The sequence below is a fragment of the Epinephelus moara genome, chromosome 6 (assembly GCF_006386435.1).
Source record: "Epinephelus moara isolate mb chromosome 6, YSFRI_EMoa_1.0, whole genome shotgun sequence".
NCBI classification, from domain to species: Eukaryota; Metazoa; Chordata; class Actinopteri; order Perciformes; family Serranidae; genus Epinephelus; species Epinephelus moara.
The window spans coordinates 11581917-11606703 of NC_065511.1; the positions used below are offsets into that span (position 1 = coordinate 11581917).

A 24787-nucleotide genomic window follows, 5' to 3' on the forward strand; every position below is an offset into this window, starting at 1 on the left:
TAAAGTTTCTTTTCCATACCACAAGTGTTGCTGGAGCTCTTTTGACATTTTTCAGTGTTTCCTCACTCTCCATGCACCTTGTGAATCGGTGAAGTTGTGCCAGAAACCACTTTCTACCTCAAGAAACACAAATATAAAAGAATGAGGAAAACATCAAACATTTTGACACCCATTTTCAGTCACTTTGATTAAGAGTATGATAGCTGAGGTATTGTTAAGTTAAGGTTCTGGTTCAAAAATGTTAAGTTTGTAAACTTAAATTATTAATGTGATATGAATGAGAGTTTACCTTGGTCAATGCAATGTGACGTGATCAACTTTAACAGTCTTTGAGTACAGACGACGTTTTGCAGAAAGCACTTTGATAGGACCACAGCCAAGTTTCATTTCGGCCTGTTATCAAGTTACTCACACATTTAACATTTATCAGGGTTCGTACGGTCATGAAAAACCTGGAAAAGTCATGGAATTTTAAAATGCAATTTCCAGGCCCTGGAAAAGTTATGGAAAATAATATTTTTTCAGAAGTTTTGGAAAAGTCATGGAAATATATCTAAAGTTTCATCAATTGATCCAAACAAAATTGATGTGTTGTAATAAAATGTAAATTGCCACGGATCGTCATGATATTTTGGTGGTGTGAAAAGTTTATTCAGTCTTGCTCAGTCTGTGTTACTGGGCATGCGGCGTGCACGCGCCTAGGAACTGCAGGCACGCCCACTAGCCTGGAGTTGCTTCTGCTAGCAAACGGATGATGCCGACAAAATGCCAGGGAAGTGCAGCTTCAATAATACATGGCTTTTTTTTTTTTTTTTTTTTAAAGATATTTCTTTGGGGCACTTTTTGCCTTCAGTGGACAGGACAGCCAAGCGTGAAGGGGGGAGAGAGAGAGAGGGGACGACATGCAGCAAGGGGCCACAGGCTGGACTCGAACCCGGGCCGCCACGGCAACAGCCCTGTACATGGGACGCCTGCTCTACCACTAAGCCACCAACGCCCCGGTAATACATGGCTTTTTAAGGATAAATACCAATTATGGCTGGCAAAAGACACTGACCCAAGACATGCTAAATGCAAACTGTGCTGTAAAACATTTGACATTTCGAATATGGGCGAGGCAGCGCTTGTTAGCCACTTGAAGGGGAAAAAGCACGAGACTAGCCACAGTTGCTAGCAGCGCAATACCCATAGGTGAGTTTATGAACGCTGATGCTGTGAGGAGTTTCCACAGCAACAAAGCAGACAACTTTGGACGTTTCTGTTTCCACAGCAACAAAGCAGACAACTTTGGACGTTTCTGCAAAAAATGAAGTCCTCAAAGCGGAGATACTGTGGGCACTAAAAATCATGAATTCACACTACTCATTCAAGTCATCCAAGAACACGAGCCGTCTTTTCGCTGCCATGTTCCCGGACAGCCAGATTGCAGCGAAATTTACCTGTGGTGAGAACCATTGTTCCTATGTCTGTACTTTTGGGCTTGCTCCGCACTTTAAAAGACTCTTACTGTCAGAAGTGTCCCAACAAATGGCATATGTAGTGCTGTTTGACGAAAGCCTAAATCACCATTTGCAGTCCAAACATTTTATTTATTTATTTTATTTATGTTATTTCTTTTTTTTATTTTCACAACTCATGTTCTGATTACTGGGTAATCAGTAGTTAGCACTGGCATTCTTACCCCAATGCACTATTTCTCTCTGTTTATCTCTGACAGAAAATGTGATGGCATTTTTATCTTTTGAGACATTGACAAAAATATTAAACCGTTGGAATTAAAATATGAGAAAATGTATCTAAGTGTGCCTGTCTGGTGTTTTTTGTTTTAGAGAGGCACCATACATTTCAGATGTAAACCTAATTTTACTTAGTGTTACGATAATTAGTTTTTGGTGGTCCCATTGAAATAAAACAATTTCTTTTTGTCATGGGAATTCAGTAAAAGGTTTTGGAGAAGTCATGGAAAATCATTGGTGAAAAAGTGTTTATGATTCATGAGCCACAGCCGACTGACTGTTATATGTTTTTATCCACACACTAACTGCGTTTAAGGTCACTAAAAACAAACCTTTCGTAAAGGTTTCGTAAGGTTTTCAGAAACTCTGTTTTCAGTGTTGCCATGTAGACAGACAAAACTGAGTTTTGGCTCACAATAGCAGAGTGTGCGTCTTTATCTCCTTTGTGAGGCATCACAAATGAGGCAACATTTTGTGCAATGGCTGACATGACCAAAATATTACTGTCTCTAACCTTGCTAACAGGACTTCTTAAGTATTTGCACATAACTGTGCAGTAACTTTTTTGAAACAGATGCGTCAGACTGCCCCACAGAGGTCACTGCTCCAGGTAGCCTTCTGGTAATAGCTTTTTTTCAGGCTTCTTTGTCTTTGCTAGGCTTTAGGGTCATGGTTATATGTGGGTTCGGCATGCTCTTGACAGTGCTTCAGTTGCGTTTAACATTTTCCTTTTGACAGAGATTTTTTTTATAGTAGTGTGTTGATGAGAAATTTGTAGAGGATCTGCAGTTTGTGGTACGTGGAAGTGGCTTAATTTTTCAGCCCCAGAGGTTGCTGCTTGGTGGCGACCAAACCAACCAAAAGCACAATAAATATTGGACTTACTGGTCAGAAACACAAGTTGGCCAACACAACTTCAAATGAATGCTAATGTTGTGTCTGATGGATGTTTACTGTTAATAGGAGCCAGTTGTTAACAATCTCATCCTATCACTTTATAACCTGATAATGTGTCAATGTTGTGTTAACAGCTTGTTCTGCTGCCCCCAAGTGGCCAAAAAAATCAGACAATACTGTGCTGTTGATTTCATAAATGTTTGTCACCGTAGAGGTAAAGTAGTTTGCTGGATAATCTAACAGTACCATAGGGTTTTGCCATCATCATTTGTTTAAATTATTTCAGCTTTGTTTCTGAGAAATTATGTAGCTTTTTTTTTTATCTTTGTCAGATGCCTCCAATCTGAGCCTCAGCTGTGAAGTGTGAATCGGAGGTGTAGCATATTCAAAACGCTTGGGCACATAGCACTGCACCATAGTTGTGAATTCATCCATTGACCCAGCATCTAAAAAGGGAACAGATTTAAACCACTGAATACTTCTACAAAATGTAATCCTCATCTTAGTTTGACTGAGCAGTGCACACAACAACACTTTAAGCTCAATAATTAGATATATCTCACAGAAATGCAGGTGGAGTTAACGCCACACATTTTTACCTACCCTTTTGACATTTTATTTTCTTGCACTGATGATTCAACTAGGTGAGATTTATCTTCATCCAAGCCTTGGAAGTGCTCCAAATATCAGTCACCTAATGTTGTTTTAGCAGAAAATGAGCATGACTTGTACTTTTGTGCACCTAAAATAATTCCTGCCACTTCACAAATATATCAGTACAAGTCCTGTAAGTCTCCAAAAATCTGCTGTTGATGGATATAGATGTCACTTTTCATAACATAGGTCCTTATTGGCAGTGAAATGAGCTCAGAAGCATTCACTCATGTCTCATTTGTCATATTGGGCTGGACTGACGTAGTTTTCTTCTCCAGTTCAATAGCTCAGTCAGTGTAGACTGGGGACACATTGTAGTTTATGGAGGTATATTATTGTTTTATTGGGGTCAAGGGTCAAGAGCCTATACTCTAGGCTCTGGCTGCAAATCGATACTGTATAGAACAGCCCAAGGAGCACAAATATTGATTAATGAATATGTGTAAATCTCATGCCACACTACATCTCTCTCTCTAAGACACACATACGTGAACATATGAAAATAATCACACATGTGTGTATCCACAAGAGGACACACAAGGCTTTACATGTATGCACACACACATTGCCACTTGCTGAGCCTGACATAAATACATAAGCTACAGAAGCTTATACAGTGATGTGTGTTTGTGTGTGTCCTTGTGTGTGTGGTTATGGACCATTTCCCAATTCATGCACAGATAGTTAGAGACTCAAGGGATCATACTGGTGCTATTGACCTTTTTCCTCCAGTAGCCAGAAATCACTTTAAATCAACCCTTGCCTTCTTCACTGCTAACCTTTGGCTTTTTATTAAATTTAAACCAAAAGATACTCACCACCTCTAAATGCCTCCTAAAGCAACAGCATTTTCTTTACTTGAGTTTTATTATGTAGTACATGAACTTATTCTTCTGACAAATCAGCTTTAGCAGCTAATAAGCTCATCCCTCTGTTATGTAACGCTGTGATGGAACATCCATGCTAAACACAAACAGAAGATGATTTAAAGGTGCTCCGTGTCCCATCTTTAAACATCATCACACCATTAATAGTGATACCCTGGTGCAATTACTGTAAACAAATGAGGCCGTGGACTGGATGATTGGTGTTCTGTATCTCGCTTCATCTTTCAGGGAAACACATAACAGTTGCTCATACTAACATTTATTTTTCCACAGGGAAAAAAAGTTCAGACACCAGATTTTCAGAGGGATATACCAGTGTTATTGTCAGTGTTGGTATTCCTCCAAATTGTAGCGGAAGGTGCTGTCGTATAAATCCGACACACTGCACAATATTAAACGCTCAACAGGATTACATATTTCAAGTGTGACTAAAAACATTTTGCAATATTTTGACTTGACTCAAATTTTTCTGGCATTCCACTAAGAAAAATACAAGACTGCGAATGCACTTTGTGGTGTTTGCTTAGGTAAATGCACAATCAACACATTCTCACACCGACCTCTTCATATATTGACATTTGGTCATGGACTTTCCACATCCACATACGACTTGCAAGGTACCCTGGGTGAGTTGTTTGTCGATGTTCTGGGACGCCATGTCAAGTTCTGCCTGTTACATGCATTTTCTTCTTTCAAAATACTCTCATGTTTTCACAGGAAATTTGATGTTCACATACAATCTTTTTCAAAATAAAGGTACTGTGTTGGTACAACACCACCAATCTGCCGCGTTTCCCCCCAGATGCCGCCGTTAAACTATAATAGCAACTGGCTGTGTATCATGCTGACGTCGAAGGACGCATTTTTTCGTTGGTTTCGTTTTGTTTATTTAAACCAGTATGAATGTTACTTGTATAACAATTAGGCTACAGATGATACATAAATTATAAATCATTCATTTGATCTAGCTCTGACAGACAGCACATCAGAGAGAGATTGAATAGCAGCACCCAGCACACTTTTTTATGGAAAACCCTTTTGATTCTTTTGCTCTTAGGACCCTTCCAGACTAAAGGAATTTGAATAACTTACAGGATAATTCAGGAATGGTCACATATTTTGAGGTAGCCAAATACTCGGTTTTATACATCTGAAGAACTTCTGTTAAAAAGATTAACTGCTTGGCAACCAGGCCAGGTGTCTAATTGAGACAAGCATGTTTGTATCAAAATGTGCATCTACACTGGGCTAGTAAAAGGAACTGGACGTTTAGTTGGGACAAGGCTTTTAATTTAAGTTTTACTGTATTTTTATGTCATGAGAGATCGCTTGATGCTAAAGGAGCAGTTCATCCCAAAATAAAAAAAAACATATTTTTCCTCTTACCTGTGCTATTTATCAAGCCAGATTGTTCTTTAGGGAGTTGCTGAGTGTTGGAGGTAATCTGCTGTAGAGATGTCTGCCTTCCCTCAAATTTAATAACTAGATGATGATGATATAACTAGCTAGATGACTAACTAGATGTCACTCAGCTTGTGGTGCTCAAAGCACTCAGTTGGCGAGTGTAGTTGAGTAGAAAGAAAACAGTTCCAATATGAAACTGCTCACAACAAGGTCTGAGGATTATCTTGAGTTACCAGGGCACTATTTCTTGAAAGAGACATTGCTGTCAAGTTTTTCAAATGTATTTTTTTGGCGCTTTAAGCACCACAGGCAGAGTGCCATGTAATTCCATTATATTTGAGAGAAGACTCTCTACAGCTGATATCTCCAACACATGGCAACTCACACTAGAACAATCTGGATTGATAAATTGCTCTACAGGTAAGAGGAAAAATCTGTGGCGTTAATTTTGGGGTGGACTGTCCCTTTAAAGTAAATTTCTTATATGGGCTGACACAGATAATGGCAGGAGACAAAGAAAACTCACCGAGGCTGATATGATCCTTTAATCCTTTACCCTCAGCTGTAGCCTTTGCCCCATAGCAAGGACAAAATCCCTCTCTACCTTTTCGCTTTCTATCAACATGATGACATCACAAGCGCGCGCGCGTGTGTGTGTGTGTGTGTGTGTGTGTGTGTGTGTGTGTATTTGTGTTACACACAACAGCTCCTCTTGACTTATTGAAAAAGGAGACTGACTACTGAGGGCCCTGTGGTGCGTCTGAAGTCCTCAAAGCTGCTGACCTCCTCACATCCAGAGCTGCTCGCTGGATGAGACGCCTTTGGATTCTCTCTTTCTCTCCCCCTCTTTCACTCTCTCTCTTTACCCTTTTGTTTCAAAACAAGACTGAGGCGAGCATTGTGGAGGGTATTTAATGCCCCTCGCTCTTTGTCTTTGTCTTTGTCTTTTGCTCTTTTTATCGCCTGCCTATCTCTCACTCTCTCTCGCTGTCACCCATCTCACTAAACCAGGGTGACATGACCAGTCCTGGGTTGCTATGGTGACAGTCCCACTGGTATGGCGGCAGTGGCAATGGCAGCGTTCAACGGGTCTGCGTGTGTGCTTGCAAGTGTGTATTTCTGTGTTCTCGGGGGTGTGAGTTGCCAAGTGGCGACGATGTGTGTAGTTGTGTGCGTTCATATGCCTGTGAATGTGTGTATAGGTGCCCCTGTCTGTGTGTGTGTGTGTGTTTAGGTGTGTGAGTGTGTGCAGGCGTGTTGCGTTGCGGCCTCCTGCAGATGTTCTCTGGCCCCAGTGCCTCCTGCCAGCTGCTCCGCCCCCAGAACACACACACACACACACACACACATATACACACACACACACTCCTCTTAATTAAGAGCCCTGTGCCATGGTGGGCGACTCAACGGGGGCACGATGGCACTCACACTACACACGCACACACACACACACACACACACACACAGACACTTGTACACAAGCACGCTAGAAGTGCTCAACGCAGTGTGTCTGTTAGCTGTGTTCTGTGTGTTTGTCTGGCCGTGTGTGGGGAGATGATCCACTGGTGTTGCCCTTGAAGCCCCATGGTCGTGATAGTGGTGGTGCTGGTCGGTAAACAAGCAGCTAATCAGGCCTATGTGTCTAATCCACACACTCCACCAGACACCACAGGCAGGGCTACTGACACTAACAGACTCTCTCTTTCTGTTCAGCGGGTGTTGAGAGGAGGAGAAAGGAGGAGGGAGGAAGAGTAGGAGAGGCAGCCAGGATTTGGTTGGAGACGGGGGCAAGAGAGAGGAGGAGGGAGGAGGTGAAAGTGGAGTTGGAAGCGCAAAAGTAGATGGAGGAGGGAGTGGGAATTTAAAGAAAGTTCATATAAGGAGGTTGATCCACGCAGTAAGGAGGAGGAACAAGCATGGAGAGGCAGGACTTGTTCATATATATATATATATATATATATTCTTTTCATCCAAGTATTTCTGTAAATTAGGGTGTTCAGACAGACATTATCACTGTGGGGAAAAAAATGCAGCCCCCTCATTCATTTCAGTGACACCACTGGGTTGGCGCTGTGGGGATGCCAATGCAGGAGACTGTCAAAACAATCCAGGAACGCAATGTAACTTCATTTGGTAAAGCACTGAGTTGGCAAATCAAATACATATAATTCTGCTGGTTGCCACGATTAAAGAAAAACAACTGTCACTGTGAAAACCTTCCAGAGTTGGAAAATCCTTTCCCATACTAAATGCTAGTGTGTAGTATTTTTCACCAATACCTGAAAGAATGGAGTCCTTTTGCATTATTTTAATGCAGTGATGATTGCAGTCTGATTGCCTGGTTACAGTGACTTTTTTTTTACCGTATTCCAAATATTGCAAAAATGCACACACTTAATAGAAAATGTTTTTGGGAGCCTCCTAAGCATTACAACCTGGGTTTGAGCATGACCACTTAAGGGACATGATGAATCTATTATTACAGACCAGGCATGGGACAGTATGAAAATATCATGCAACGATTATCCTGGCCAAATAATTACGATTCACAATATTAACCTGCCACTCATCAGAAAGAAGCAGAAACAGATATTTTTATTGCATGACAGATAGGACACTTTTTTTTAGTGGTCATCCTTTTTATTGAAAAACAATTAAACAATCCTAAAAAGTATGTAAATACTTGATTAAGATCTCTTGCATTCTTTGAGATTGATACATATGCAACTTGTATTTGCAGTCTTTTTTATTGCTGGTTGCCCAGCAGTCTCTTTAGGTGCTTCTTGATACGATTTTCATGATTATCCCAATAATGGAAATTTACCTTGATCAGGTTATTGTGAGTGTTTTATCATGTTCAGCAATAAAATGGTGTATTACCCCATTCCCTATTACAGACCTAATAGCCCATGACTAAGACTAGGGATGAATGGCTACAGTAGAGGATAGATCCATGGATGGATGGATGGATGGATGGAGGGATGGAGGGATAGACACAGTATACACAGGTATACAGGTGTGTATTTGACATACAGTCAGTGGTGGACAAAGTATTTAGACATACACAAACCACAGTGTAGGAATACTCTGTCAAAAGTAAAGGTTCTGCATTCAAATTTTTACTAAAGTAAAACTACAAGGGTGGAAGCAAAATATACTTATAGTACCAAAAGTAGAAGTACTCATTATGCTGTTGAAATAATACTGTATATGTATACCATGTTATTGGATTGTATTAATTGACACATTAATGTGTTCATCACTTTAATGTTGCAGGTGGTAAAGGAGGAGCTACATTTAATGACCTTATATACTGCTGGGTAGGTTAATCTATAATAATACATTAACATTTATTACTTGATTTATATTTTGTATCAATAATATGAATATGCAAAATAACTAGTAAATAACTAGTAATCAAATAAATGTAGTAGAATGAAAAGTGCAATATTCCCGCCAAGATATAGAGCCATCAGGTATAAAGCAGCAAAACTGGAAATATTCAAGTAAACTATAAGAAGCCTAACCTCAAAATTGCACTTAAGTGAAGTGTTTTAGTAAATGTAACGCTTAAACGCTTATTTCATAATTAATAACATGGAAAATGCATAACACAAATGTTGGAAGCCTTTCCATTTTTCCTGTGGATGTTTGTAAATCCATTTATTTGCTTCAGCTCTGATGCAAACTCACCTGTGATTTATATTTAGTGTCCCGTTTGTACAGCATTTCATAAGGTTGTATACTGAAGTATTGAGTTTATATGTAAAAAGTGGGGATAAAGTGGACAAGTGGTTAAAGTAGACACTCCACTTGTTTTCCTCCTGCATGTTTTTCCATATTCTGCCCTCAGTCCCTCTTCTTTAATGTTTGTCTTAGTCTCATAGATTTACTGTCACTTAGTCTTGCTGCTCTTCATTGTTCCTTATTATCTCTTTCTTACTCTGTTTTTCCCTCTGGTCTCTTTTTAACCTCACCCATCTCTCTAATTTCTCTGCTCTCTCTCTTTCTCTCTCTCTCTCTCTCTCTCACTCTCTCTGTGCATCATTGTCTCCCTTTTTTCTCTCTCTCTCTTTCTCTCTCCCTCCTCCGCTCTGTCATCTCCTCTCCTCTTCTCCCTAACACACCCGGACACGACAGAACACCACGGATAGTTAATAATTCTCTAATTTCCGCTCTTCACGGCGTGTAGAAGGTGTCGCAGATAACCTGATTTATCAGACGGCTATTAGAATGTGAATCAGGGGTATTAAAGCAATGGACATTAACGTGCACATTGTTTAAACAACGCCACGGGACTAATGGATTTCAAAATGAATTTGTCAACACCGTTCTCCGTGAATATAATTAGTCAAATGAGAGCAAAGCAGTGGAGGAGACCAGAGGAGGAGTTGGAGGTAGTTAAGCAGGAAGAAAAGGAAGTCATATACACAGACACTGCAGCAGGGAGCTATGAATTTGAATAGATGGAGAGCCGTACACCATGATGTGTGTCGAGTGATGCTGACGAATGGGATTACCAGTGGATATGTCAAACACAGGAAAAAGTCACCCCTTTTTTCCCAGAGGGTAGTTCATTTCATGAAAAATTAACAACTTATTAGACATGCTGAATAATGCCAACTGTATATCACTGGGTGGTGTCGTTAAGTTCTGGCACTGACGTTCAGTATTGTTGCTTGTCCTTTCATTTTTTAAGATTTTCAACATCACAATGGCTTCAAGCAGAAGCAGCAGAGGGGATAATAGCTCACAGAAGAAGTCAACATATTTATCTGTGGCAGTTATACATGCAACAAATATAACACAGGAGCATCAGAGGAAGGAAAGTGCCCATACGTTAGGGGTAAAGTAATTACAAGACTTTGTTTGCACCCGTTAGTTTGGCAAATTTTCTCTTGGCGTAAAGTATAAAGTTACATTTTCTTTATTTTTGTTATTTTCTACATATACAATGAAAAGACCGAAACTAAGAAATTAATCTTTGTTCTAACAAGTGCTGACTGCGTAGCTAAAGTCTGACATATGTTTGGAGCATATTACTTTATTGTAGTGAACACACACTGTAGTTTATTTTTGATGCACGTATCTGACTTTTGCACCAAACAAGTATTACTCCACAGCTGAAAATAGTCCCGGTTTGGTTTGCTAAAACTCCAGTACCCAGCTCTTCTAGGAAATTACTCACCTTTTTTAATGATACTATATTTTTGACCTTTTTTTTTAAAGATTTATATCCCTACTTGGAAACAGTGTGAATAGAATAAAAAAAAAAAAAAAAGAATAACATCAGCCGTCAGCCTTAATCTTTAAAAATCTGACAGTAGTTACATGAAATGAATATGAACATATTTTCTCGCTCACCTCTATTGGCATCTAGCCATACTGATAGTCTTGATTTTGTCTGTCCTGGTTTTGAAAGATCCATCTCTGACATTTCTGCCTCCAGCCTGATAAAATGGAGGTGAGGAGAATTTTGTTAAGGGCACTCTTGTTGAATGTTTTCAACATTTTCAGTGTTGTGAAAATTTTGAAAACATTCAACAAGATCACCTCTCTGCAGAAATAGTATCTCATTTACTCCGTATAATCCACAACAATTGCTGGGAACAGTCTGTGCATATTTCTTTCGGTAAAATGCACTGTTTATGACGAGGTTTGTGAGTTATCCAGAGTAAAGTGGATTTTTAAAGTAAAATTTCATTCACCTTCATTGTGCTGAGGTGGAGGCAATATTGCTGGACATAAAACACACACACAAACAATTTTTGTGTATTGACATAAAATCAGTAATAAATGAAATGCATCATTTGATAAACATTTCAGGTCAATATCCCATAAATAAAGGCATCAATATACATTCAAAAGTAGATTTAACACTTCTAAGATTTGAGCTTCTCTGGCAACAACATAAAGACAGCGGAGCCGATAAATAAGCCGCTAACAAGGCGCTCATTCATTGGCCACCATGGTCAACCTGACAGATCAGTCTGACTTCACTTTCTTGCTCTGGTGTGTGTCTGCCCTCCAGGGTCATTATTTGTGTATGTAGGTGTGTGGCACTTGACAGATTTGCACTTGTGTTGTGTAACAAGAAATAAGTTGCGCTCACTGGCTGAGTGAAAATGTTTAACTCGCAGGTAAAATTTTGATAATGAATTGCAGAGGTAATAACAGCAATGTAACAGCTGAAAGCACACTGACACCCACGCACCATGGAAAAACAAAGACATTTCTCTAAAGTGGAGATCTCCATTGAAGGAAGCGTTTCAATGAACTTAAGTCCCAATGCACACACACTTCCTCTGCCACCTCCAGCTTCGTGTCTGGGTCCACCGCAGGAGGAGAGCTGGCCGCTGGGCAGTCAGGGCAGCGGGGTGTGGTGAGGGGGCGGCGAATGCGTGCCACTTGAATACTAATGTTCCACTTTAGAAGTCAACCTCTTCTCCATCCCCAAATACCCTCTGCTCTGTCCCTGTCTCTGCCTGCATCTTTTCCACACCGTCATTTCCCTCCAGTCTTCTCTTGTATGCCTTCTCTCGTTTATTTTTTTCTCACCTCCCCCACCACTCTAAACAGTCATTTTCTCCATCTCTCTTCTTCCTCCAACTTGTCTTCTCTGTCTTCTCACTCCTGTCCGCTTCTCCTCTTCTCCCTGCGCCAGGCTTTACATCACCCACGCTCCCTCTACACCCTTGTATCAAACCTTCCGCCCTGTATCACTCATCAAACTCCGTCTTCTCCCCAAGATCTCTCTCTTTGCCATTCACTTTTTAAACCCACACAAACACACGGACGCACACGTCCTTGACAAAGCCAGCTAATTACAGGCAAGTATTCACTCCAGCCCTTCTTAAATACCGAGCTGATTAATGAGACGGAGGTGTAGGGCCAGGAAGTCTCACCCGTGGCGGGTGGTGATACACACCCCTGTCTCTCTGCAGCACTCTCTCTCTCTCTCTCACACACACACACACACACACACACACACACACACACCTTTTCTTTTCTTTTTCACACTTGCAAAGGCAAATTATCAGCCATGTGCAGCTTCATTACAGAAATATTGTTATCAGTTCTTTATGGCTTTCCTGCCTCATGTGTCTTAGTCCTTCTCCTACTCCACCTTTCAGCAGCAGAGGCAGCATGAGGAGTTTTGCTATTTTTTTGTACAGTAACTCCTACAGAGGAGAGCTAAATGGCGAGAGCCAGCCGGGGGGCCCCAGGTGTAGCGGGGGCCTCCTCTGAAGTGATGTCGGCTCATTGTCTCAGCGGCGGCTCAGGCACGACTCACCGTCGGCTCAAAATGGCCTCCGACACATCTCTGTGGCTGATTTGTGTGTGTGTTTGACCCCGAAGACCGGCGTGAATGCTGCGGGAGCAAGGAGATAGAGTGCAGCTGCTGCCGCTGAATGCTGACACACATGCAGAGCAGCAAACGTGCGCACACACACACACACACACATACACATACACACACACCCGCACAATCACAATCTAGACTGGGTCAGCCAGGTTCAAAGCATTTGTATTCATGGAAGGTTTTGCATTGGCTCCACCACCTACAGTGTTTCATCTAACTGTGGGACGTAGCTTTCTACTTTCACACTCAGAAGACCTTGGACTGTGTTGGAGTGCGTTTATGGCTGTATTTATGGCAGTATGGTGCCACCTGAGTGAATGCACCTGACTGAATGCATTTTTCCACTCAGATCATACTTGTAAATACTTGAAGGTGCAGTGTTTTGATGCTCAAATTGACCCTTGCGACACACCACCTCTGAGCACACATGTGCTCATGCTGTGCACGTGTCAATCCCAATTCAAACCTGTCCACTGCTGAGAAGCATGCCAAAGCAGATAAATTCATGTATGTGGCCAGCCAATGAGATCTTCCGTAGGTTGGCAGACATGTCATATAACAACTACAGACCCATATCACATTTACAAAAATAATCGAGAAAATTGTCCACCAACAACTTTATCAGTTTAAATACTATTTTGACAAATCTCCAGTCAGCATTTTGCCCCCATCGTTGTACTGAAACAGCTTCTCATTAAGGTCCTGAATTACCTTTGAATGAAAACTAACACTGACAAAATTTTTGTTCTGGTATTATTAGGTCTCACTGCTGCTTCTAACACAGTTAAACACACTGTTTTGTTGATAAACCAAGTTAGGCTCTTGGGTATTATCCTGTCCTAGTGTAGGTCCTATTTGCAAGAAATTTGCAAGAGAGCATTGTTTTTAATCTGCGCTGGCAATCTTCCAAGCAGGTCAGCATCACCTGTGGAGTTGAAGAAAGGAGGACGCACAACTCCAATATTTTTAAAACAATGGGTGCAAGTTGCAGAATGATTCCAAAAAAAACTTGTGGGCAACAGCACTCTCAAAAGACAAAAAAGTCAAAATGTATAATTTACTAGGGCAACAGACGGTCGGTCGGTCAAACAAACAAACAAACAAACAAACAAACAAACAAACGTTTCGGCCTAAGCCTTCTTCAGTGTATCAAACCAACCACCTGTGGTGTACCACAAGGATCAATACATAGTCCCTCTCTGTTCCGCCCGTACATGCTGCAGTAAAGCAAGATTTTTCAGAGCAATAACATTAATTTTCACACTTATGCAGACAACACTTAAAACTACGTTTCTCTTTCACAGGTGGACTACTGTATAGTCGCATTGACACAGTGTATCAGGCCAGAAATATGGATGGCATCTCAGAGTCAGATCTTAATTTTAGTAGGCATATTAAATCAGTTATCAGCCTTTTGTAATCTAAAAAAATGGTTTGAGAGTTAGGGGGCTGAAACTTAATATTAAAAAGTTAATTGAAAAGTGCATTTATCTCAGACAGGTTAGACAATTGTAACCCTCTTATGTGTGTGTATGAAATATGCACACATAAACCCATTCTAAAGTATCTGCATCAATTATCAAGACACACAGAAGCTGGATTTGTCTCTATCCTACTACATACTTTGAAGTTCCAGTGACCAGTTCTGAACTAAACTTAAAACCTACTTTTTCTAGTGCTGCCTGTAATTTGCCTTTTTTCCTGCATTGTTTTGTCAACTTACTGCATATTGATCCCTTTATTTTAAGGTTATAAAGTGGTCACCTCCTCTTACCATTGTCACTGGTGTCACACACTCATACTCATAGTAACAGAGTGACACAGTGTCAGTCCAATGGGGTTTGGGTCCAATCATCCTTCCCCTGCCTCTGTTGCCTCTCCGTTCCTTCTCCCCCCACCATTGTTTGCTCACTTGTTACTTGTTCCCTCCAAAGCAGCATGACGTTAATAATTCCCAAAGCTGTCTCCATCACAAAGTTGCAGACGGGAAAGCGTCACCTTTTAAATGCTGAGGTGACTCTGTGTGGCCGTCTTTGTGTTCTGGCAGGTTCTCACTCACATACATAGAAGCACAACAACACGTGTAAATGCACACAAAGACATCTTTTTCATAACTTAGTTGAAACAAAGATGAACTCTTAATAAAGCAGGCTCCTTTGCCTCCTGCAGAGAAGCAATTATTTTAACGTTACAGCAGAGATCCACTGTTGATAGAGCTGCAGTTATGTACTAAGGGGAACCTCACCCAGACTGAAAAAGATGCTCATTCTAAAACGAGTTTTAATGTCATATTCAGGTTGCACTCTTTCCTTTAAAACCTTGAAATAATTTGTGATTAGACTTGCTTTCACTGTCGTTTACTGTTACATGTAGCTACTGGGGAACATTAAAGGGTTAGTTCACCAAAATTACAAAAACATTCACCCACTCACCCTTAGTTGTAGGCCTACCTATCCATTCAGGTAGTAAAATAAATATGTTTTTTTTTTTGTAATGTGCATGAACCATCCTTTGTAAATCAATCAACCTTCTTCAGTGGCATTTTGTTAATAGTTTTAAAAATTATCATAGTAATTCATAGACCACATGAATTACTTTGGTCAAATGCAGCGTTCCTGAGCGAAAAGCCCCTTTTTACACAGAAAGTGTGCTACAGGGCTGCTACAAATTCCCTTCTTTATGCCACCTTTGCATTTTTACACAGAATCAAACAACAGTGGCATTATACAGCTCCAGTGTGATTTTAGACAGCATGACAGCATCACGGAAGCAAAAGAGGTGTGACATGTAACACAACAGCACTGGCCTCAAGTGTTACATAAAAGTAAAAAAGTACTAGTTAGCAGGTCTTTATAAACAATAACAATGGCATTAACATGGAGATAACAATCATTTACCATCCCTTTTATATGCCTGGACCTCATTGTTTTCCCAATTTGCAGACATTTTTGGCTGCAGTTCTTCCTCTTTGAGTTAGCTGCTAACTGCTATCAGCTTCGTTTAAAGTCTCCCGGTGTGTTGCAAATTAACTCATTGTGTAAACCTCACACCCATCCTGTTGATGGTCCTGTACTGCCAGCTGTACCTTTTACACAGAGGTTGTTTCACCACTGTTGCTGCCTCTTCTGCCAGCTTAAAGGCGACACAACTCTGTACCCCCGTTCTGCGATTGTACCGTTTATACAGAACAGCAAGGTGGCATAACGCTGTGAAATTCCCGTCTCGAAGAGGCTTCGTAAAAGGAGGTATAATGTCAGCAACAGTTGGGGCCGGATACGTAAAACCATATATAGATTCACCACTAAAATTGTGTGTACACACAGACAGAAATGTGCATGTGAATTCTCTTCCTCCAATTTATAAAGCAGTATGTATGGATGTTTCTGTTTTATAAATCTCTGTCATGTTGAAACCAGGTGCACATGCACATACATGTGCCTCATTTACACTCCCACTAATGCCATAAATAGATGTAGAAAAGCCCTTAAACATCTGTTTGCATATCTATAGTTGTGACTGCGGCACTACTTATAGATTGTGCGTACATTGTCACTGCACAGTTTTCTTTTGTAAAAACCAATTTATGTGTAGGTGCACACATGGGTTTTACACATTCACATTGTTTTTACATCTAGGCCCTAGATGTCCATTTGCTTTTCAGCAGTATTATGTTTTTCTCAAATATCAGGGGGATGTCTTCTCGTTTAAGTGACTATTTTGTTGCGCATAGTTTCATAAATACATAAATACATTAAAAAAATACAGAGTAGCTTCATAGAGAATTAAGGCTTGGAGATTCTGAACTGACAAGGACAAATCCTGGAGCAAAGAGATGGAGTTGGAGCAGAGGAATATAAGAGAGTCTCCTGATTTCACTGATGATGAAGCTGGAAGATTATAAAGGAAAACAGATCAGCATGAGGGGGCATTTGGAAAAGATATCTGACATTTCATAACTCTTTAATGAATCACTTGAATTCCATATGAAGACATCATGTTGGCCCATAGCGCAGTATCACTCGATATACCTCTTTAAATCAAAAGTATGCAAAAAACCTGCCCAGCATCCTCGCTTGGCCTTGTGTTCAGTGTGGAAATCCAACTTGGCTCAGGCAAGGAGGAAAGTTGGCCAGAGAGCCCTCTCTCTTGTTCCCTTGAGAATAAGAAACTAAAAATCTATGAAAACGTTCAGTATCAACTGGTGCTACATTTTTCTTGTACTCAGCCACACTTGCTATAAGCATACAGTAAAATGCAGTTGTTTGACAAAATAACCTTAAATCTGAACTGCATCTGTGGATGGAGATCGTGAGATGTGGATGAAAGCAGTTGAACGAATGCAACTTTAACACTCATAAAATTCTGGATTTATCCAAGGAAATAAAAATATATTTCACTGTCAGAGAGACCCAGGGCATCAGTAGCGCCAACCAGGGTAAAAACACAGAGAGAGAAAGAGAATGTAAAACAAATCGCATGTAAAGAGGAAGATCCAGAGTGGTGGACAAGGAGAGAATAAAGCATTAGTGGTTATGTAGAGGACGTAGCAGGTTGACCTGGCATGGTATGGCACAGCATGGCATGGCATGGCAGGCTCCAATGAGGCTTCACCCACCCAGGGCTCCATCCCGCCTGAGCTCAACACAATCAGGCCTCAACGGCAAAACCGACTGCAAGTTACCATGACAACCCGGAGGCACTGCCTGCATGGGACAAAGGCTGGCAGGTCCCGTGTGTGTATGTGTGTGTGCGTATGTGTGTGTGTGTGTGATTGAGAGAGAGAGAGAGAGAGAGAGAGAAAGAGAGAGAAAGAGTGAGTGATGTCTGGCAGAGCAGGCGCGGCCCTCCTGGGGCCCTCATTCGTTTGTCTCTCACTGAGACCACAGGAGCCCTGATGCAGCAGAGATGCAGGAGGAGGAGGAGGAGGAGGAGGTGGTGGTCGGGGTGAGGAGAGGGGGAGGACGGCGAGGGGGCAAGTGAAAGAAAGGCAACTGATGTGGAAAGAGAGGATGATAAAAGAAAGATGCAGGGAAAGGTGCAGAGTGACGGAAAGAAGGGAAAAAATGGCAAAATGAATACATTTGAAATTTGAGGGACGAGAGATTATTCGGTGCCCATTTGTTCATTCACTCATCCATCAGTCATGTGCAGTGCCTCATGCAGCAAAGCCTGGATCTTGACGAAACTTCACCGTTACAGTTTGGCAAATTAATTACACCAATTAGCAGGGTACTCAAAATTTCAAAGTTTTAATAACCTGTCTACCACAAATGACTTGAAACAGCTCTTATATGGCTCCACAGAAAATAATGAAACAATGAGTGCACTTAGGCATGCTCTGACATACCAAAACATCAAAATGTGCAGTTGATTTCTTTAACTTCTTTGTCCAGAGCATCAGATGTCTCCTCTCAGTATTAAATACCCTGATCACAGTTTGATTTTGACTCATTTATTACGTTTTCTTTTTTGTCATCCTCAGGGGTGGATCACACAAACAAGGACCTGAAGAAAAATTTTGTAAGTCAACTCAAATTGAGATTTTCCAACAATAATTGATATCTACCATATCTTATTGAAAGGAACAGTGTGTAGGATTAAGTTGCATCTAGCGGTGAGGACTGCAGATTGCAACCAGCTGAAACTTCTCCCATGTGCCAAGATGTAATCTAAGGATTCCTTCAGTGGTCATTGTTCAGGAGGTTTTTCTGGGAGCTGAATTATTCGATGAGGTCTCTTCCTCTCCAAAACAATCAGACCTTAAAAATAAGGCAAAAACACTAAATAAAGCAGTTTTGCGATACATGTCAATGTTTCTCCTACAATGCAAACCGAGGTGCTGGCCCAGAACCTGCTAATGTCTGCTCACATTTTTTCTCTGATAACTTAAGATCCAGATGTTCAGGAGGTTTTTATAAGGAGCCAAATTTTCTGCAGAGGTCTCCTCCTTTTGAAAACACATAAACCCTGTCAATTTAAACAGTAAAAACACTGAATAAAACAGTTTTACATTAAAAATCAGTGTTTTCCCAATGCTGTTCAGCGTATTACAGCTTTGCCGCTAACCTAGCACCTTAGCACCAAGCAGTTTTGCGATACATGTCAATGTTTCTCCTACACTGCAAACCGAGGTGCTGGCCCAGAACCTGCTAATGCATGCTCACCTTTTTTCTGATCCAGACATTCACATGGTTCTTAAGGAAGCCAAAATATCTGCAGAGGTCTCTTGCTCTCCAAAACAAATGGACCCGGTGATTAAAATTAGTAAAAACACGAAATAAAGCAGTTTCACATTTAAAAATCAATGGGTTTTTTTGCGCTGCTCATCGCATAGGGGCCTTAAACTATGGCAGCTGGTATAAAACTGCGAATGACTCTATTTAAAGCCAATGGTCGGTTTGTCTGTCTGTCTGGCAGTGCAACATGGTGGACGAGTACCTGCTCCCTACATAGATATAAACAGCTTAATCTAAGGTAATGAAAATACAATGATTGTTTTTGTCATCAGATTATACACTAAAGAACACGTATTTATCATATTCTGTTCCATCTCTGCCAATATATCCCCCTGAATCCTACACACTGGACCTTTCAGCTGGGCAGTAAAATGTTGTCATTCTAGTGATCTCAGCCAAGTGGATCTCAGGGATGGGTGTGCAATGTAATTTCTGCAGTCTTTTTATAAGGTTATAGTTTTCCATCAGTGCTGTTTGTTTACACAAACATTCCTGGGTTTTCATTAGACTGAAATCTGAGTATTGACTTTCTCTTAAACGGCCCAACTTCTCTATTAGTTAAAACCTGAGACAATAAAACGCTCATATAGTCATAAAGCTGTTTTATTCTGTTAGGCTGGTGTTACACCGGCTAGCCATAAAGCATATGTGGAGTGGCAGTGTTGTTTGCTCCTGCCTTGTCATTTATAATCCTATAGGCAGTTTGAAGCACACAGGCCAACTTGTACTTTGTCAGAGCAGATTGTCTGGCATGGATAAGCCTGGCTGGAGAGAGATACATAATTGCTCTTGTACGGTTTGCTGCCAAGACATCCTCCTCCTGTTATGCCTATATACACTGGCAAACAAGTCATTCAAACATGCTCACTTTTATGAGGCACGCATAAACCACACAGACACAGTCACAGGCATCTCCTCAGTGACAGTGATTGCCGTCAGTCAGGAGAAAAATGTTGACAGACTAATTCAAGTGCCAGTATCAAGACTTTTTCACAGGATTCCTTCATTTCCTGTCATGTCGCTCTGATGTTTTGCGTTGGGTGTTACACCGTGTTCCATTTGTTTTCTGTCTGGATTACAGGAGGCCCTCGGAAGTTTTGACCTGCGTGCTTCACACGGTCTGTCCCATGATCCCATGCCTGTCAGAGATGAGGAGAATAGGTAATGACTGTTGTCCTGTGTTTCTGTTCTTAGGAGAGTCAATGAGTTGTCCAATTTAGTCTTTCTAAAACCAAAAATGCAAGAGAAAATGTGTAAGAAGTGGATTAAATGGTGTATTTAGCTGCTCTAATGTAAGGTGCAAACTAGAGGTTGACCAGTTTCTCAGTTAGGCCTATTAACTAACACCAATAGGACATTTTACAAGCTATCATCATTAGTATAACTTGCCTCCAGTACTGGCTGATGTCTGCGCAGCCTCCACCAGTCCTGCAGGGACGTCCATCACAAAGTTGAGCTGGGGAGGGCAGAGTTGTGTTAAATGATCAGTGGGTACAGCTCTAGAGGATGAAGGTCCCTTCTGCTGTCTGTGTCTGTGTGTATTGTTCTTAATTTTACCATGTATTTACACTGAGTTTGTGGGCAAATCGCAACAGCTGGTCAAGAGTGCTAGAGCAAAAATCTGTGAGTTTGTGACTGAGTGAATGCCACAACATCCTGTTTCAAATTAAAAGCTCCTGTTTTTAAAATATAAGCCCTCTAGTGTTTCATAAACAATCTAGCCATTTACTAGATTTTGACCCAGTCTTGTTGTGTCTCACGAATCATTGAGAAAATCTCTCTCAAAATAATTCCACTCTAATGTATCTTGTTTTAACTTACATTTGAATTTTTGAAAATACTCAAATTGAAATATGTATTTCAAATACTAACAGAAATCCTGCCCATCTCTTTGATCACCATTTTACATTAAAAGCTCAGGGCTTGAAGTTCTCCGGCACGATGCTGGATTTCCGGCGCAGGAATATTTGAAGCGCAGCGCCCAGCAGCGGAGGCAGTTTTCAATCGGCGCCCATGTTAACCTATCTGACTGACTGTCCACACAGGCCGCTGAGCAAAGCGGAGCGCCCACGGAGGCTCGCGCACTGCAGTGCTTCAGTTCGGCATCTGGTCTATTTTTCACGCGAGCTGCGAGCGCTTCTGTTAAGCTGGATAGAGCGGATCGTACCAAACAGGAAGTCAGACACAGAAAAGACGAGAGAATCCGGCCAATTTTCAAAATAAAATAAATTTTAAAAATAAAAGCCTGTTTAATTATGATGTTGCTTGTCCGTCTATAAATATTTGTTCAGTTTGGTCTAGACACGAGAGAGATGAATACACACACACACACACACACACACACACATACACACAGAGAAAGAGAGAGAGAGAGAAAGAGAAATGGCTACAGGTTGGGGGCTGCAATTCAGAGAGATAGAAGATGCTCCTTGATGTCAAAGGTTGTGAGTTCAAGCCTCAACTGATGTAAAATGTACATTTTAATGCAGACGTTTTTGTTGTCTTCCTATTCTGCCTCTTGTTGCTCAGAATTGCCTAAAATTGCCCGGCCCCAACTGGATTAATTCATTTAGATGTGAAATGTTCAAAATTTTATCCGGGGGGGGGAATGCCCCCGGACCCCCCTAGCGCAGAAGAACAATGTCACGGATAAACATGGGTAAATGCATGAAAAAAAAGTCATCACATATCACCTCTGATAATGGTTTATTCATTTAAAAACACATTGTGCTCGTTTAGCACACTATTTCATGTAGTTTTTATCTGCTGGAGGGTCGCGTAGGGGAGCGTAGCGCGACAAAAATAGAAGAGTCGCGTAAAATAGAGAGTTGTCGCGCGACAGACGGGGGTTCTCGCTCTGCTCCCGTTGCCGGTGGAGCCGCTGTAATTGATTAACAGGGGGGCGAGCTGCTACGGGACTCGCGCTGCAGACGTGTTGCGCCACTGAGCCCGGCCATACGGTCCCTCGCCACCTCCTGCGTGCCTCGCTCTCAAATGACTGTGCATACTTGTTGTAGACTTGTGATACGCAAGCTTTGCCTCACAGAGTTTGCACTGCACCTCATTTTCGTTTATTTTGTCTAAGTTGTTCCACACGGAACTTTCTGATGACTGTAGTAGTCTGCATGTTTCTCCTGTTTGTAGAAGAGCATCAAACTAGCTGGTAGCCCATCTCACACCGCTGTAGCAATCCTATACTGCCCTCATGCGGTTAGGAGCTGAATTGCATGTCAAATAAAGGGGGGAAATAAGACGGCGAATAGTAATACTCGCATTAAAAAATCGATTTTTCAAAATAAAACAATTATTCGAAAATTCGAAAATCGTGACCCATCCCTAGTTAATTTGATGTTCAGTTCCAGATATATGTACTTTTTAGTTATGCATTACTTTAACTTAGATGTTTAGTTAATTTCCAACACTGTCGAAAAACAGGGAGGCCGACAGATATCGGCCAATATTCAGCAATCTGCTTTGCCTGTACCAAACTAATGTTATTGTATCGACCTCTAAAAATCCACTACTGGTTGATCTCTAGTGCAAACATTTGCATGTACAGGCTAACTAGCTTACAGCAGTAGCCTAACCCAGCGCATTCCATTAGCTTACTGTATTTTGTGGGGTTAAAAGTTAAAAATGATAAAAAGCTCTTTTCACAATAGCACATCCAAGGTGTGGTATTTCCATGCTCCATGGAAGCAGGCTGACTATATTAGATTAAATCTAACCTTTGTCTTGTTTGTGGCTGAGCTAAGAAGTTTACAGTGTTATCCAAGAATTTGAATGGGTCCATGTCATTGGTTCGACAGCCCATTGGTTCGACATCCCATTAGTCCGACTGTCCGCGGTGCTGAACGGCTCGCGGCGGGCATATGGTCTTGAGGCGGAGCAGGCTCACGGCTTATGTGTTTGTCACTTTCTTTTTCATTTTAACCCACACCATGACCTTTTCCTAACCCTAACCAAGTAGTTTTTGTGCCTAAACCTAACCAGACCTTAACCACAGGGCATCATGATGATTTCGGAACGGACTTCGGAACAATGAGTTTAATATGGTCGGAACAATGGGATGTCCAACCAATGGGCAGTTCCCAATTTATTTGAATAAGCAGAAGTGCCAAATCAAACTCTAATCTTATAAAATGATGAGGACTAACTAGCTTCACACTGCAACACAAGTACAATGCTTTTCTTCTCTTTGCACATTTCTTACATGAAACATTAGCTGGATGTAGATTATTTGCTCAACTGGGATGTATTAGCTTCAGCTAAGTCTTTAGCACAATATCATGTACCTAACAAAGTATATTTATTAGAGCTGTGACGGTATGTATTTTTTCTCACAGCGGTGACAGAGTGACGTATTAACCGCGGTATGGCGGTGATACGTCACAGCTAGGTCACTCTGTAAAAGCAAACAAAGACATGACACGGACGATATTAACGTTACTCACTCGACTGAAAGCTGTCCATCAGCTCCTGCAGGCCTGGGCGTTTTTTTCCAGTTTAACTTAGTGATTGCTGCAAAGTTTTCACTCCTTGTGATGCACTCTCTGCGGCGGTTTTCCTCCTGATGATATATCTCCCCAGCGATGGTAGCACCGAATCCCATTCTGTGCAGCAAAATGATTCCACCTCCGTAGGAATATGTTAGCTAGCCCCGCAGCTACACCACCAGTCCTCCTCTGACCTCCGTCTCCCCTCCGTCTCCCCTCGGCCCGTTGCTGCTCCGCCGCTCCGGAGGATTCAGCCTCTCTTCTCGCCCGCTCAGCATCCAACACCTGGGAGTTCCTCATCTGTATGCTGCGGCTCAAACACGTGTCCGCTACAAGAAACTCCTCAAAATCGCGTTCAAAGTCGTCCATTGTAGCGACTATAGTCCGGAGATATCGTTAGGCTAAATAAACAGCTGAGTTTTGTTTACAGGCTACGTCTGTGCCTGTGCCTGCTCACCGGTGTATCCCTCCGTGGATCACAGCGCAGGACGTAACGTTACTGACCCCAGTGCTAGCCGCTGAGACCCAGCCACTGGACGTACAGACACAAAAACGATATCCATCATGTTGTCTCAATATGAAAATGATAGCGAATGGGCATGACTCCCAAATCGTTGAGTATTCTTTTAACATTTGGCTTGGGAACTAGATCCGCCGCCATGATAAATCAGCTTTTTTTTTTTTGCGGTGATGACCTCTTCACCGCGGTAGGCATCACGTGACCGCAGTATTACGGCGATGCGGTTATTGTCACAGCCCTAATATTTAAGGCACATTTTACATAATTTTCCTTTGAAGACGAGTCAGCTTGAAAACGTTTTTAGTCAACTCATGGATGTGATGTTAGCATAATTACCTATGTAGCTGTACAATAGATGATAGAATCTAGAAAGGCCGCTTTTGCCTATCTCTGTCTGAAATCAAGGACCAAACTGTTCCAAAAATTAATAATAATTTTCAGTGGTAAATCTGCCACTGTTGTCATTGTAAACTGCGGCAGTAGCTCAGTCCATAGGGACTTGGGTTGGGAACCGGAGGGTCGCCTGTTCGAGTCCCCGTCCGGACCAAAATATGGAGTGTGGACTGGTGGCTGGAGAGGTGCCAGTTCACCTCC

The 24787-nt window shown here is 41.5% G+C and overlaps 1 protein-coding gene across 1 annotated transcript in view; it reads left to right on the top strand.

Moving 5' to 3' along the window:
- LOC126392328 (proprotein convertase subtilisin/kexin type 4-like) overlaps positions 1-24787 on the top strand; it is a 227053-nt gene that overhangs the window by 103686 nt on the left and 98580 nt on the right. The window contains 2 exon segments of the mRNA XM_050047662.1: positions 18424-18461; positions 20259-20338. Of these exon segments, the coding sequence (XP_049903619.1) occupies positions 18424-18461; positions 20259-20338 (118 nt within the window).